This window comes from Tenrec ecaudatus, chromosome 12, assembly GCF_050624435.1.
Source record: "Tenrec ecaudatus isolate mTenEca1 chromosome 12, mTenEca1.hap1, whole genome shotgun sequence".
NCBI lineage: Eukaryota > Metazoa > Chordata > Mammalia > Afrosoricida > Tenrecidae > Tenrec > Tenrec ecaudatus.
The window spans coordinates 107347756-107361282 of record NC_134541.1 but is presented as its reverse complement, the minus strand read 5'-3'; the positions used below and the strand labels follow the sequence as shown (position 1 = coordinate 107361282).

The 13527-nt window shown below is 47.8% G+C and overlaps 1 protein-coding gene across 3 annotated transcripts in view; it reads right to left on the bottom strand.

Moving 5' to 3' along the window:
- Positions 1-366: 366 nt before the first annotated feature.
- LOC142462457 (sarcalumenin) overlaps positions 367-13527 on the bottom strand; it is a 52236-nt gene continuing 39075 nt past the window's right edge. For all 3 annotated transcript variants that reach the window (XM_075564353.1, XM_075564354.1, XM_075564355.1), the window contains 5 exons: positions 13194-13295; positions 12771-12866; positions 6638-6754; positions 6080-6313; positions 367-3953 (listed from right to left, as the gene is read on the bottom strand). In XM_075564353.1, the coding sequence (XP_075420468.1) occupies positions 3142-3953; positions 6080-6313; positions 6638-6754; positions 12771-12866; positions 13194-13295 (1361 nt within the window). In that variant the 3' untranslated portion in view covers positions 367-3141. The remainder of the gene's footprint in view (positions 3954-6079; positions 6314-6637; positions 6755-12770; positions 12867-13193; positions 13296-13527) is intronic.

The following is a 13527-nucleotide window of genomic DNA, read 5'->3' as shown; positions in this document are numbered from 1 at the left end:
AGCCTCTCTCTAGTGGGAACTTGGGAGCTTTGCCCACTCCCCATTCAGGTCTGGCTCCATCGGCGGTAAAGTGGTCTTTACATCGCAGTCTCAACTTCCTGGTTCATTCCAACCTCCCATGGCCTGCCTCCCCGGGGCCCAGTGATTTCCTTTCAAAACCTGCTGCCAAGAAAGGATGGGAAACTGCTCAGGGCAATCCCAGAGGAGGCACTTCTGAACGGCTGCACTCTGCTCCAAAGGGGACATGGGGACAGCACATTGGTGTGGGCGGGGGGGGGCGGAAGGTGGGCATGAGCAATGCAGAGAATCAAGGGCATGCACAGTTTTCTTTAAAGACAAGTACAGTCAGAAGGCCCAAACTCACCTCAAGGTTGGAGAAGACACAGGAGAGGCCATCCTTCAATTCAGGGCAGACCTTCCCAGCTTCCTCCACCAAAACCTTTGGGGCCCAAATGGGCAGCTGCGTGCTTGGTGGTGTTCAGCAAATGGTCTATGGTCTAACTGTGCCTGGGCAGGGAATAGAAATGCCAAGTAACCCCAACTAAGAGAGTCAGAGATAATGACACATTGTGGCGGAGAGGTGCTTCTGAACGCCTCAGACACACAAGAGGAGGCCTGAGGTTCACTGCCAGCGGAGGCGATGAGTCATCTCCCACCACCTGCAAGGCTGGAAGCAGGAGTGCGGTGTCAAGTGTCCAGCCCGCCCCCAAGAAGCTAAAGAAAGCGGCACTGTATGAGACGGGAGGAGGACAGCATCGAGAGGGTAGAGACAATGAGAGCGTACAAGGTGTTAAAGAGATCGGCACTTTATTGAGACCTTCTCCCTGTCGAACTCAGAATGGGAAGAACACTGGGAAGGTTCCTCTTTGGAGAGAAACCACGACTGTCCAGGCACCAGTACTGACAGATGGACCTCTTAAGGGGATCTCTGGGTCCTAAGACTTCCCCAAGGCCCTGCTGCCCCCAAAGAGTCAGGACTGGACCAGACATCTGCCTCTACCCAGTGAGCTGGACCCCAACCAGGACTTCCTACAGGGCTGATGGATGCCATGGCAGGCCCGTGGATGGGCAGGAGAGTGGGGAGTCAAGGAGTGAGGAGCACAGGAACAATTCAAGGAGAAAGGGAGTAATAAAAGAAAATTCAATGGAAGGAAAAAAATGTGCAAAAGGGGGAACAAATAAAAGAGCACACTGATAATGGAGGCCCCTGAAGGCATAGCTACTGTATGACTTCATCTGCCTCCTTCCACCCACTTGCCCCAAGGAAGGGGGACATCAACAGCTGTGCCAGTCCCCATAGGGTTAGGCCATTTTTAACTTCCTTCCCTGCTCTGGGAAACACAGAGGGGCTAGAGGTGCCCTGGTGAGTATCAGGGAACATTAGGGAGGGAAATGGGAGGGCGGACCGCCATGAGAGTGAGTTCAGGTGAGAAGGTGAGTGATTTTTGTGTTTGTATGGATTGGTTTGTATCTGTAAGAAGAAAAGCTCAGGACAGATTCCAGCTTAGCAGCCCCTGTCACCAAACTCATAGGCTGATGGCCTCTCTCTTTAGTGAGTGTCCTGGGAACTCTGGGGCTCCGGTCTTCTCCTCGGAGGTTCTGGGTCCTCTGTAAAGCTGGGAAGAGCCACCAAGCACCATGAGTGCTGACAGTCCTGAGGATGTGTGGGCCACTAGTCAACTGAGCCAGCAGGCCTTGCCTCTCCCTCCGCCTTCAGTATCACTCTCCCTTGGGATGAAGGGGACTTCCTGGAGCTGGGGAAACCTGACCAGACCCCACCGTCGAGTCCACAGGACAGCCGGCTCCCTATGCTGAAAAGAATCTCTCCAGGTGACCCTACCAGGTATCCTAGACTTAAACAGACCACTCACCCAACCGCATGTTCTTAAAGGGCTGCTCCTTCCCTCCTCCCCTCTCACTCTCCAAGGGGACAGATGAGCCAGGCAGCAGTCTCCCTCCGGAAGTCCCTCCTCTATGCTAACATATGGCATCTCCCTCGCACAACACCTACATGCACACTCACTGGGGTTCCAAGGCCTGGCTCTCCTGGGGTGTGGGATGTGGACACGGGGACACTAGATGTCCAGCCTTGTTAACAGTGGCACCGAGTGGCCAGAGCCCTTTCTGACTCAGCAGAAACAACTGCACCTGCCGCAGCGTATGTGTCTGTGTGCGCGCGCACAGCAGCACATGGGGAAAGAAGAGCAGGCCAGACAAGGCCCTGGTGCTGACAAGTGAAGAGGGCGGGGTCCTCTGCAAAGCATTCTTGCAAAGAGACTCTTAACCTGAGGAGACAGGCCGCGGCTGCCTGGAGGAGAGGGGACCCCGTAGAAAGAAGCCAGACCTTCATTTTCCTTTCTGGAGTCCACACCTTTGGGGGATGAGTTTTCCAAGACATGCAACAGACAAAGACACTGCAAACCAATGAACCCTCTGAGCCCATCTGACTTCAGGCACCTCTGGGCAGTGAGTGGCCTGAATATTCCACTTGTTGCTGACCACAAGACTGGCTGAGAAGTCTGCGCCAGAACTGAAGGAGGTGGGTTCCATCCAACCCTGGGGAGTCGCCTTATTTTGAGGACCAGTAGCTGAAGGCCCTGCCTTACCCCTCGAAGAAACAGTTGAGTCAGGCCCAAGAGACCACCCACTGTTGACAGTCCACCTGGACACTAGAGGCAGCAGAGGGCTGGGGGACAGAGGCTGTGCGTGTGAAAGGAATCAAAACGGGCCTGAGGAGCCCTGGGTGGCTTGGCTCTCACTATTGTTCTAGCTTGTAAGGAAAAAGGAATTCCAGCTGCTTGTAGCTTATTTGACTGTCTTGCATCCTGCACTTTCTAGAAGGTAGCTGCTCTCTGGCCCTCCAGAGGAAAGGCTCTAGGAAAGCAGCTGCCACCTGACTAGCTTTGATCAGGCCTCCTACCTGAAGCAACAAGACAAGCACCCTCCAATTCAGTTTCCACTCTCTCCCCCACCCATGTTCCTTCCCCTACCACTGGCCTCAATGTACTCCCAAATCTCCCATGTCACCATTGAATTTACTCCCAAATTCTCACCAGTGAGGCTCAAAGGGTTAATAAACCAGGACCTTTCAGACAGACAGGACGAAAGCTCATTCACCAAGAGGAATGGCGACACCACCAATTAGTGTTTCTTATAGCGATTCTTTGGGGTTTCGCCACACCCTGTTTTGTCACAGTTGAGAGCACCTGGATTCTTCCCTAGCCCTAGGCTTCCCAAGAGGCCGGGGAGCTCATGGGTTATGGCCCGTTCAATCTTCTCCAGAAAGCAGCCACCCATGTAGGAGCATTGCTGGGAGAGTAGTTTGAAACTGGAAATGGGGTTGATGCCAAAAAAGTCCTTGTAGGCCTCACGGTTGGGAAGGTCAAACTTGCTGACGTTGGTCTTGGCCAGGATGGTCTTGAAGATGTAGAACTTATCAGGATCTTCAACAATGTCCTTAAAGACCAGTTCCCCATCACTGAAGAAGGTCATTTTGTCCTTGTATGTCTGCAGATAGCGATCGACCAAGAGGGCATGGATGCGGACCCGGATGGCGTGCTGGCGGATGAAGGCGATCTTGTTCTCCAGCCTGTTCTCAATCACCTGATTCAGGTCTTCCAGCAGGGAGATCTCCTCTTTGAGAAACAGCTCCTGGTGGGTGTCGGGCTTAAAGTCTTGGGGCCAGAAAGAGCTGACGTAGACCCTTGGGGGTTCTGTGACATTGATGAGAGGGGCCAAGCTCCAGAAGAGAGCACCGTATACCCTCATAAGCATTTGGGTAGCCAGGTTGTCGGCCTTGTTCAGGATGATCCTGATCTGGGATTCACGCCCCTTTAGCTGGCGGAAGAGCATCTCTAGCTCCAGACCCACATCCAACTTGGTTGGGTCAAAGACGACAAAGATGAGGTCAGCTCTGTCGATGAACCACTGGCACACATCGTTGAAAGGGTAACCTTGGGGGGACAGGATGAGAAGCCCAGCTCAGTAGACGTTCCTGAAAACTGACACTGCCTCCTTTGAGGACTAAGCTAGGCCACGGGCAGAACGAGATCAAAGAATTTTCTAAGTTTCTAGAGACTTTCAAAGGCTACCACTTCCAACCATCCTGAAAGGGATCACATTAAACAGTCCTGCATAGAAGAGGAAAAAGATGTGGAACCAAACTCAAAATCATAAAAAAAAAAAAAAAAAAGACTAGGTTCACTAGTTGGATACAAACTAGTGAATCCCCCAAAACCTTCAGACACCCTTAGATCTGGAACTGAATGAACTCACCCCCATGACTCCATTTGAAGCCAAACAATGACAGGTCGATAAAGGGAGTAATAACACTAGGACAGTGTGCACATCTTAGAACAATCGGCCATTTGAGATCAAAAGGGCAGCATTTTCCCAGGAACAAAGTTCAGAAGAGTTAGGAAAGGAGGAGAAATGGGAACAGAAAACACTGAGAAGAAGTGGGATAAGTGATATAGTCCATTGTGGGGACTGCAATCAATGACACGAAACAAAATGTGTATGAATTGTTGACTGGAAAATGGGATTTTTTTCCCTGTAAACCTTCACCCAGTAAAAAAGGGTTGTTTTTTGTTTTGTTTTTTAATTATTCAATAAATAAATTCAAATAATTAAATGCCTATCTTCTGCCCCTTGTCAACCTTTGACCAAGAACAGCCTGATCCTTTTTTTAAGCATCAGTAGAACCCAACTCTCTAGGGAAATGAAGTGTTCTTTTCTAAATGGAGATTTTCCTGTGGCTCCAAAAGTAGGAAATGGTGGGTGGGGGCAATGGCAAAGATGTTGAAGGAAGAGGGGAAGCCAGGGAAATGTATAACGTGAAAGCGAGAATGTGGTATTTAAGGGAAAGAAATAGGAGCTGACATCAAGACCAGAACTAGAATGTGGGCTTTCCCATTGGGTAGCTTCAGAGTAAAAGTTCCTAAGCTTTAGCTTTTTAGTTACAAAATGACAAGAATGCCTATATTAATATAAAGACAATATTTCTGTAAATATAGGGTACTGCCCCATGAACATAGTGCCTGCCACCTAGTAGCTCAATATGTTGTAGCTCATTCCCTTTATTATTTCCTCGGTTTTCTTAGGTTCAAAATGAGATTAGGACAAGCTCTCTTGGTAAGTTACTTACAATGAACAATACAATACATAATACATAAAATTTTCCAATGCACAAACCAGAGTGCAAAATATATTCACTTACTGTTCTAATTACTAGTGATAATATTATTACTAATACCAAAACAGGGTCTGGTTATAACCAAAGTGGGAATTATACCATAAAGAGAACCACCCTCTGGTCATGTCTTCCTCCAAGGGCTCTCTTCAGACTCGTCTCTGCTAAGAGCCCTGGGTGATGGCAATACCTAGTGGCCTTTCACACCATGTCACAGTCCAGAGCCCTACCACATGGACACAAGAAGGACTTTGGGAAATCCAACAGAGATCTGTGTTGAAGTAGGCCTAATAAAGGAGAAACTGGGATCGGAAAAGTCCCAGAATCAAATTGACTAGAAGTCAAATACTCTTTATTGAGATGAATCCAGGCCCTTAGTTACTCAATAGGAGTGCAGTGGGTTAAGTATTGGGCTGTTAGCCGAAAGGTAGGTTGTTTAAACCCACCAGCCACTGGATGGGATAAAGAGGGAACAATCTGCTCCCATGACGATACACAGCCTAAGAAAGCAGTTCTGCTCTGTCCTACAGAGTTTCTCAATACAAGAAATAACTCAACAGCTGTAGGTTTGGGATTCTGATCATTCAGGACCAATTAAACCTCCAAAGACAACGCTGCCCCAGCTTGGACCTTTAGGAGCTGCTTCCTGGGAAGACCAGCCCTCCTCTTGGGAAAGTAAACCAAAGGAGTCCTTGGGAGGTCGGAAGACAAGGGGTGCTACAGTGTCAACAGGAAGCAGGTGGGAGGAAAGGACGCACCTCTTGCTCTGAAGAAACACTGGCCACATTTTCTCTCCACAGCCCTCCCCTGAACTCCCTGCCTGCTTCCCACTGGAAAATGGTCTCCTAAGGCAAAGCTCATGCTGCCCAGAGATGAAAGCTAAATTACCTCTTTCTTGCTGCTTGCGGTTCTCGATAATGCCTGGTGTATCCACAAAAGTGACCCGCTCCAGAAGTTTGTGGGGAACCTCGATGCCAATCAGCTTCTCCAGAAAGTTCTGACCAAACTTCTCCAGGGGTGAGAAGGACCGAGTACTGTCAGCAGCCATGACGATGCCCTCAATGGTCTTCAGCTTGGGCCCATGCATGAGGACCGTGAACTCGGAGGTGGTGGGCTCAGCACCTACACGGGAGGGGATAAGCATCAAGTTGGGCACCCAACACTCCCCAGGCAGCAGACCCAGGTCCCAGAGTGTATGATAAGAACTCCTACCTCCCCACAGACTGCTTTGTTTTCCCAAGAAGAGGGCTGGCCTTCCCAGGAAGGCCAGCTCTGAAAAGTGTTTCTATGAGTGTCTGCCATAGGACTAGGAGCTTGTATTTGCTAAGGTGTTCCTCTCTTACACATGCTCTTCATTACTCTGTGGAGGACTCCAGTTACTGTTTGGTCAGTGTGCTTTTGCAACGGACATCTGAATACCAACAGTTGCGAAAGAAGCTCTATTACCTGTATAGAGCTGGTAGCGAGTGTCTTCCAACCCAAGGAGGTAGTTTATCATGGTTGATTTACCGACGCTCCACGGTCCAATGAACAGCACCATGGGTTTGGATGTGATCTCCCCGTCTGTGAGCAACAGAAATTAGAAATGTAAGCAGACTCACGTAGTTTTTTCCTGTAGGAATGACACATTTGTTCACAGTGCCCTATCATCTCAGACATCCACCTAATTGGATTGTGGAATTCTCCACCCATCAGACACTGCTCTTGCTTCGTAAATGCGATCTCTCAATTCAGCAACAACAGGTACGACGTGGTCCTTGTACAGATCCTTGGCACATCTGCACCAGGAGTATCTGAGGCATTCCAAACCACTCAGAGCTCAGTGTGGGTTCGGTGTCCTGGTTTAGCTCTAAGGGAGAATGTCCTTAATGTCAAAGAGGCAGGGCAGAGCTTCTAAATGCAGAGAAACAAAAATTCTGCTCTCTTGGTTGATAACAGGCCTGGAAGAATGTGAAAGACACAAAACTCTGGACCACCTGGACATCAGGCCCTGCTCATCCTTATCGGCAGCCACCCAATCCCCATCTCAGGGTCAGCCCCACCCTGAGGCCCAGGGCTGTTCTCACATGGTCACCTCTACAGGCCAGGATAAACTTGCTAATGCCCAAAACCAAAGGCTAAATTGGCAACTCTTGGGCCACGCACTCAGTATAAATGAGCCCTAGTAGTTCAGTCATTAAGCACTTGGTGGGTTTGAACCCACCATCCACTCCACATGAGGAAAATGAGGCAATCGGCTCCTATAAAGATTTACAGCCTGTAACCCCTATGGGGCTGTTCTGCTCTGACCTGTAGGGCCATTAGGAGTTGGATTCAACTCTATGGCAATGGGTTTAGGGTTTAGAAGACCAAGATGGTGTCTTATGAATGGTGGATACAGGTGTGTTGCTTGCAATGATCATATGTCTTGGCGTCATCCATTTTACCTATAAATACACCAATACAACATGGCTCTCTGAGGTCAACCCTAACTTGGGGCAAGAGCTGGCAAGCTGAGAAGGAGGAGGGCAGGAAAGCCCCTTATAATAACAGAGAGTCCATAATGGCCTTCAGGCTCTCCAAGGTGAGACACTGGAGGAAGGGGTCGTGGAGGAGCTACCCAAAAGCAAAGTCAAAGGAACCAAGCCTAGAAAGTACGAGCAGCACCAAGAATCTGTACATCTCTTTTGGGAGCACTGTTCCTTGGGCAACCTGGAGCCCCACCCAACCCATGAACCTACCACCCCTGTCTCTTCTGCCCTCGAGACTATCACTTCCAAGGAGACCCAATCACTGGGTCATATTGCTGGAAAACAAGGCCTGTGGAAGACAAAGGAAGAATGCTGAGAGACTTTGGAACCTCACATCAATGTTTAGACATTCTTGATGGTGCAGAATGTGCTTTTAGACTTGTCATAAACAGCACAGGTAGTTGTGAGCAGTGGGTATTCTCTCAGAAAAGCAGAGAATTACAGGCCCTGAATTGTACCTGTGTGACCCTGGGCAACCCAGCAGTCCTCTAGGCATCCAGTTCTTTTCAGTAAAGTTGGACTGAAAATATATGCCTTCTAATATCCTCAAAGGTCAAAACAATTCTGAGGATGGCGCTGGACTGGGTAGTGTTTCTTTCTGCTGTACAGAGGCTTTCTATACATTGAAATAGCTTCATCAGCACTCAACAACAATAATGACAATACCCTAAGGAGCCCTGGTGTCTCAACAGTTAAGCATTTGACTGATAAGTGAAAGATTGGTGTTTCAAACTCCCCCAGCAACTATTCATGAGAGTAAATCCTGGTGATCCACTCCTGTAAGGACCCTATGGGGCCACGGCACTCTCTCATGTGGGATCAGCCTGGATGGTGCCCCGCACCACCAACACACACACACACACACACACACACACACACACACACACACACACACACACACACACAGTTTGAATAACATCATCCCAGTTTTGAGAAAACAAAGCATGAAATGTTATATGCTTGTCCCCACCCCCAGCCAGTCCTGGGGCTTTGGGGCTCGGCTCAAGAGGAGTCCCTCTTGGACATGAGGGTACAGTGAATGGCATGACCCTTTGTTGGGCATGCCTACACAGTAGGGTATGCTGGGGCACTCTAGGGCTTCCTGTAATGGGCTCCAATAAATTTCTTCCCTTTTGCTTGAAAAAAAAAAAGACAATGTTAGATGCTTCTGTATGCTAAGGAAATGTCTAAAAGCACTCCCAAGAAACTAAGACAGCAGCAGTCTTTGGGGTAGAATTTTGAAAGACAAAGATCAAGAAGAGGATTTTTATTTATATGATTGGGTTTTGTCTTGTATCTCTTAAATGTTTTATTATTTTGAAATTTTTTAATAAAAATGCAGACCCAAGGGAAGGAGATGGAAAGAGTCACAGGAAGACCAAAGGAATCTAGGCCAATCAGTGGAGTTGAGCCACCAGGTCAGAAGTGAACACTGAGCATTTGTGAGTGGCTTCAGCTTTCATGACTGTGGAAATCAAAATCTGAACTACTGAAGCAGAACTGCTGCAATCTGAAGTGGTGTTCACTGTTGTTGTTAGATGCCATGGAGTCAGCTCCGACTCATAGTAACCCTGTGCACAACAGACCCAGACATCGCCCAGTTCTTCCTCATCCTCACAATTGCTGCCAGGTTTGAGCCCCTTGGTGAAGTCACTGTGTCAACCCATCTTGTTGAGATTCATCCCTTTTTCACCACCATGCATGATGGCTTCTTCCAGCCTGATAACTCATCCAAAGCACATGAGACTAAGTCTGACGGTGTTTGCTTCTAAGATAGATTTGTCCATTCTTTCAACAATCCACGTTGTTGTTGCTGTGAGGTGGCATCGAGTTGGTTCCAACTCAGAGTGACCCTATGTACAGCACTGCCCTGTCCCGTGCCATTCTCACAATTGTTGCTAAACTTGATGGATGCCAATCTATCTCACTAAGGGTCTCTTCTTTTTCTCTGCTTTTCCATGTCATACATACCAATCATGACATCTTTCCCAGAGATTGCTCTCTCCTGATAGCATATCTAAAGTCTGTTAGACAAAGTCTCCCCATCCTCGCTTCTAAGGAACATTTTGAATGTACCTCTTCCAAGACAGATCTGTTGGTTCTTTTGGCAAACCGTGGTACTTTCACTATTCTTATCCAGTACCATAGTTCATATGCATTGATTCTTCTCCAGTCTTCCTTATTTCGTGTCCAATTTTCACATGCAAATGAGGCCACTGAAAACACCCTGGCTTGGGACCTTGGGCCTCTACTCAAACACTCCCTCAATGCATGAATACCTTCTTTTATTAAATTGGCACTCTATGATGCTCACCCTCCCGAAACAACTGCTGAAGCCAGAGCGGGTGAACAAGTAAATGTGGTGAAGAGAGCTGATGTTGCCCGGTTATCAAAAGAGATAGTGTCTGGGGTCTTAAAGCCTTGAAGATAAACAAGCGGCCATCTAGCTCAGAAGCAACAAAGTCCACATGGAAGAAGCACACCAGCCTGTGCGATCACGAGGTGCCAAAGGGACCAGGTATAAGGCATCAAAGAACAAAAAATCATATCATTGGCTGCACACCTCCATGATACGATCGCCAAAGACAAATGGGTGCATAAGCAAATGTGGTGAAGAAAGCTGATGGTGCCCGGCTATCAAAAGAGATAGTGTCTGGGGTCTTAACGGCTTGAAGGTGAATAAGCGGCCATCTAGCTCAGAAGCAATAAAGCCCACATGAAAGAAGCACACTAGCCTGTGCGATCATGAAGTGCCAAAGGGACCAGGTATAAGGCATCATGCATATATATACTATAGTGAATGAAGGGGGAAGTGCAGAGTGGAGACCCAAAGCCCATTTGTCGGCCACTGGAGATCCCCTCACAGAGGGGTTTAGGAGAGGAGAGGGGTCAGTCAGGGTGTGATGTAGTACCGATGAAGAACACAGCTTTCCCCCAGATCCTGGATGCTTCCTCCCCCCAACTACCATGATCCGAATTCTACCTTGCAGGACTGGATAGGGCAGAGGTTGTACACTGGTGCATATGGGAGCTGGAGGCACAGGGAATCAAGGGTGGATGATCCCTTCGGGACCAGGGGAGTGAGGGGCAATACTGGGAGACTAGAGGGTGAGTGGGTTGGAAAGGAGGAACTGATTACAAGGATCCACATGTGACCTCCTCCCTGGGAGATGGACGACAGAGAAAGGGGGGGAGGGAGACTCCAGATAGGGAAAGATATGACAAAATAACAATCTATAAATTATCAAGGGCTCATGAGGGAGGGGGGCATGGGGAGGAAGGGGGAAAATAAGAGGACCTGATGCAAAGGGCTTAAGTGGAGAGCAAATGCTTTGAAAATGATTAGGGCAAAGAACGTACGGATGTGCTTTACACAATTGATGTGTGTATATGTATGGATTGTGATAAGAGTTGTATGAGCCCTTAATAAAATGTAAAAAAAAAAAAAAAGGATGTACTTAGGATAAAATGTAATACCTTGTTATTTGTTCTCTTTTGACCCATTTTAGAGGGTTTTTCAGTTTTTAATATTGTCTGTTTTCAATTGAGGTTTTTCTATGTTTTGTCTCATCATTGTTGTTGATCTTTTGTTGTGTGCTTTCTGTTTACGTTTTGTACACTTCTCTGTATGAGATCCAGGATAAGTAGATCTATAGAGACAGTAACTGGATTGATAATGGTCTAGGGGTATGGCAAGGAAGGACAGGGGAAAATGAGGAGCTAACAACAATAAGTATGGGCAGAAAATGTTCTGAAATTTATTGTGGTGATGACCACACAATTCTTCTTAATTTGATTAAATTGTAAAAAAAAGAAAACACCCTGGCTTGGGGCAGATGCAACATAGTCCTCTAAAGTGGTATCATTGCTTTTCAACACTTTAAAGAGGACTTGGGTAGAATTATGCAAATGCAATGAATTCTTTGCTCTCTTGACTGTTGCTTCCATGAGCATTGATTGTGGATCAACGCAAGATGAGATCCTTGACAACGTCCATCTCGTCTCCATTTATCATGATGCTGTTACCAGTGGTGAGGATTTGGGTCTTCTTCACACTGAGTTGTGATCCACCCTGAAGGCTGCCATCCTTGATCCTCACCAGCAAGGTGACTTCAAGTCCTCCTCCTCACTTTCAGCAAGCAAGGCTGTGTTGTCTGCATCTCACAGGTAGTTATAAGCCTTCCTCCAATCCTGATGTCAAATTCTTCTTCATATAATCCAGCTTCTCTGATGATCTGCTCAACATGCAGATTGAATCTGTATGGTGAGAGGATACTACAACCCTGACACATACCGTCCTGCATTTAAAACATGCACAACTTCCCCTTGGATCCATGTACAGGTTCAGCATGAGCACAATTAAGTGTTCTGGAATATCCATTCTTCTCAAGGCTGTCCATATGCCTTTGCATAGTCCATGAAACACAAGTAAACAATGTTCTGGTATTCTCTGCTTCCAGCCAAGATCCACCTGATGCCAGCAATGATATCCCTTGTTCCACGTCTTGTTCTGAATCTCTGACAGATTCCTGTCAGTGTACTCTAGTACTCATCATACATTCAATCTTCTTTGCCAACAATTGAATGGCATTAATTCCTTACTCATTGTCTGGACTTCACACATATACGATTAAACACACCATGGCTTGGATCAGGCACATAAGTGACACCTTTGCTTTTTAAACACCTTAAAAAGATCTCTTGACATAGTACCCATAAAAGCCCTAGTCGCCAGACGAGGAACAAAGGCCTGGTGATCTTTTTATAAATATTAGTCAATGAAGACCCTATGGATCACCATGGTCCAATCTGTAACTGATCATGGGATGGGGCAGGACTGACCTGTGATTGGTCCCATGGTATGTAAGTGTGTAGGGTCACCATGAGTTGGGCTAACTTGATGGCAAACAACTCTCAATGAAAATGGGGGGCAGCTCTCCTGAGCATCTGTCCTTCCTGCTTGCTAAAGGGCCTATGGTGTGGAGTCCATGAACCATGTGGAGAGGGCCTTGGCTTCCAAACCCTCCCTTTAGGTGTAGCCACCACCTCTGAACCCAAGGGAGTTGTACCTGTGATCTCATGCTGCCGAAGCTCGTTGTACTTGTAAGACTGCTCCAGAGGTTTGATGGAAGAATGGTAGATCTTTCGAAGCCGCTGTAGCACTGCTACGGGGCAGAGGAGCGTGAAGGAAAATCATGAGGCGGGGCAGATAGCACACAGCACTTCATGTAGGAAAGAATTACGGTCCTTCCCTACCTTGACAAGCTTCAGCACTCCCCATGGTGCCTGTGCGGGGGTCGCTCTGCCTGGACTGCCCTTCCTACTCTCTGCCGGCCCACAGCTCCCATCTCATGCACCACTCAAAACCTCCCTCCAGAGATCCTCTGCCTATGGCTCTCATCACCTTCCAGCTTCTGTCGGCCTTGTCTGGCCAGCAGTGGCATGGTTACCCAGCCCAGCCCAGCCCCATTCATGTTGCCTGCCTCCATTACCCGAGTAGTCGTCAGCTGGCTTGTCTTCATTCAGCATCAGGGTTTTCTCTATGTGGGATCGGTCCCGCAATGGCGCTTCTTCACTCACATCCTCCGTCTCTTCTGGGAAGAGAAGCACAAAGGAAGGTCACATGGGCACCAGGTGAGGTGAGGGTTATGGGACACTAAGACCCTGCAGAGGTGAACAGGACCCAGGCTGGGGGCAGGTACTCCAGTGAAGCCAAGTGGAATAGAACTGGGTCCTATAGGATGGCATTTGAAAATCCAAATACCAAAAAGAAAGAAAGAAAGAAAACCCCAAAACCATGTCTGTTAAACTCTCTGACCCATGTTA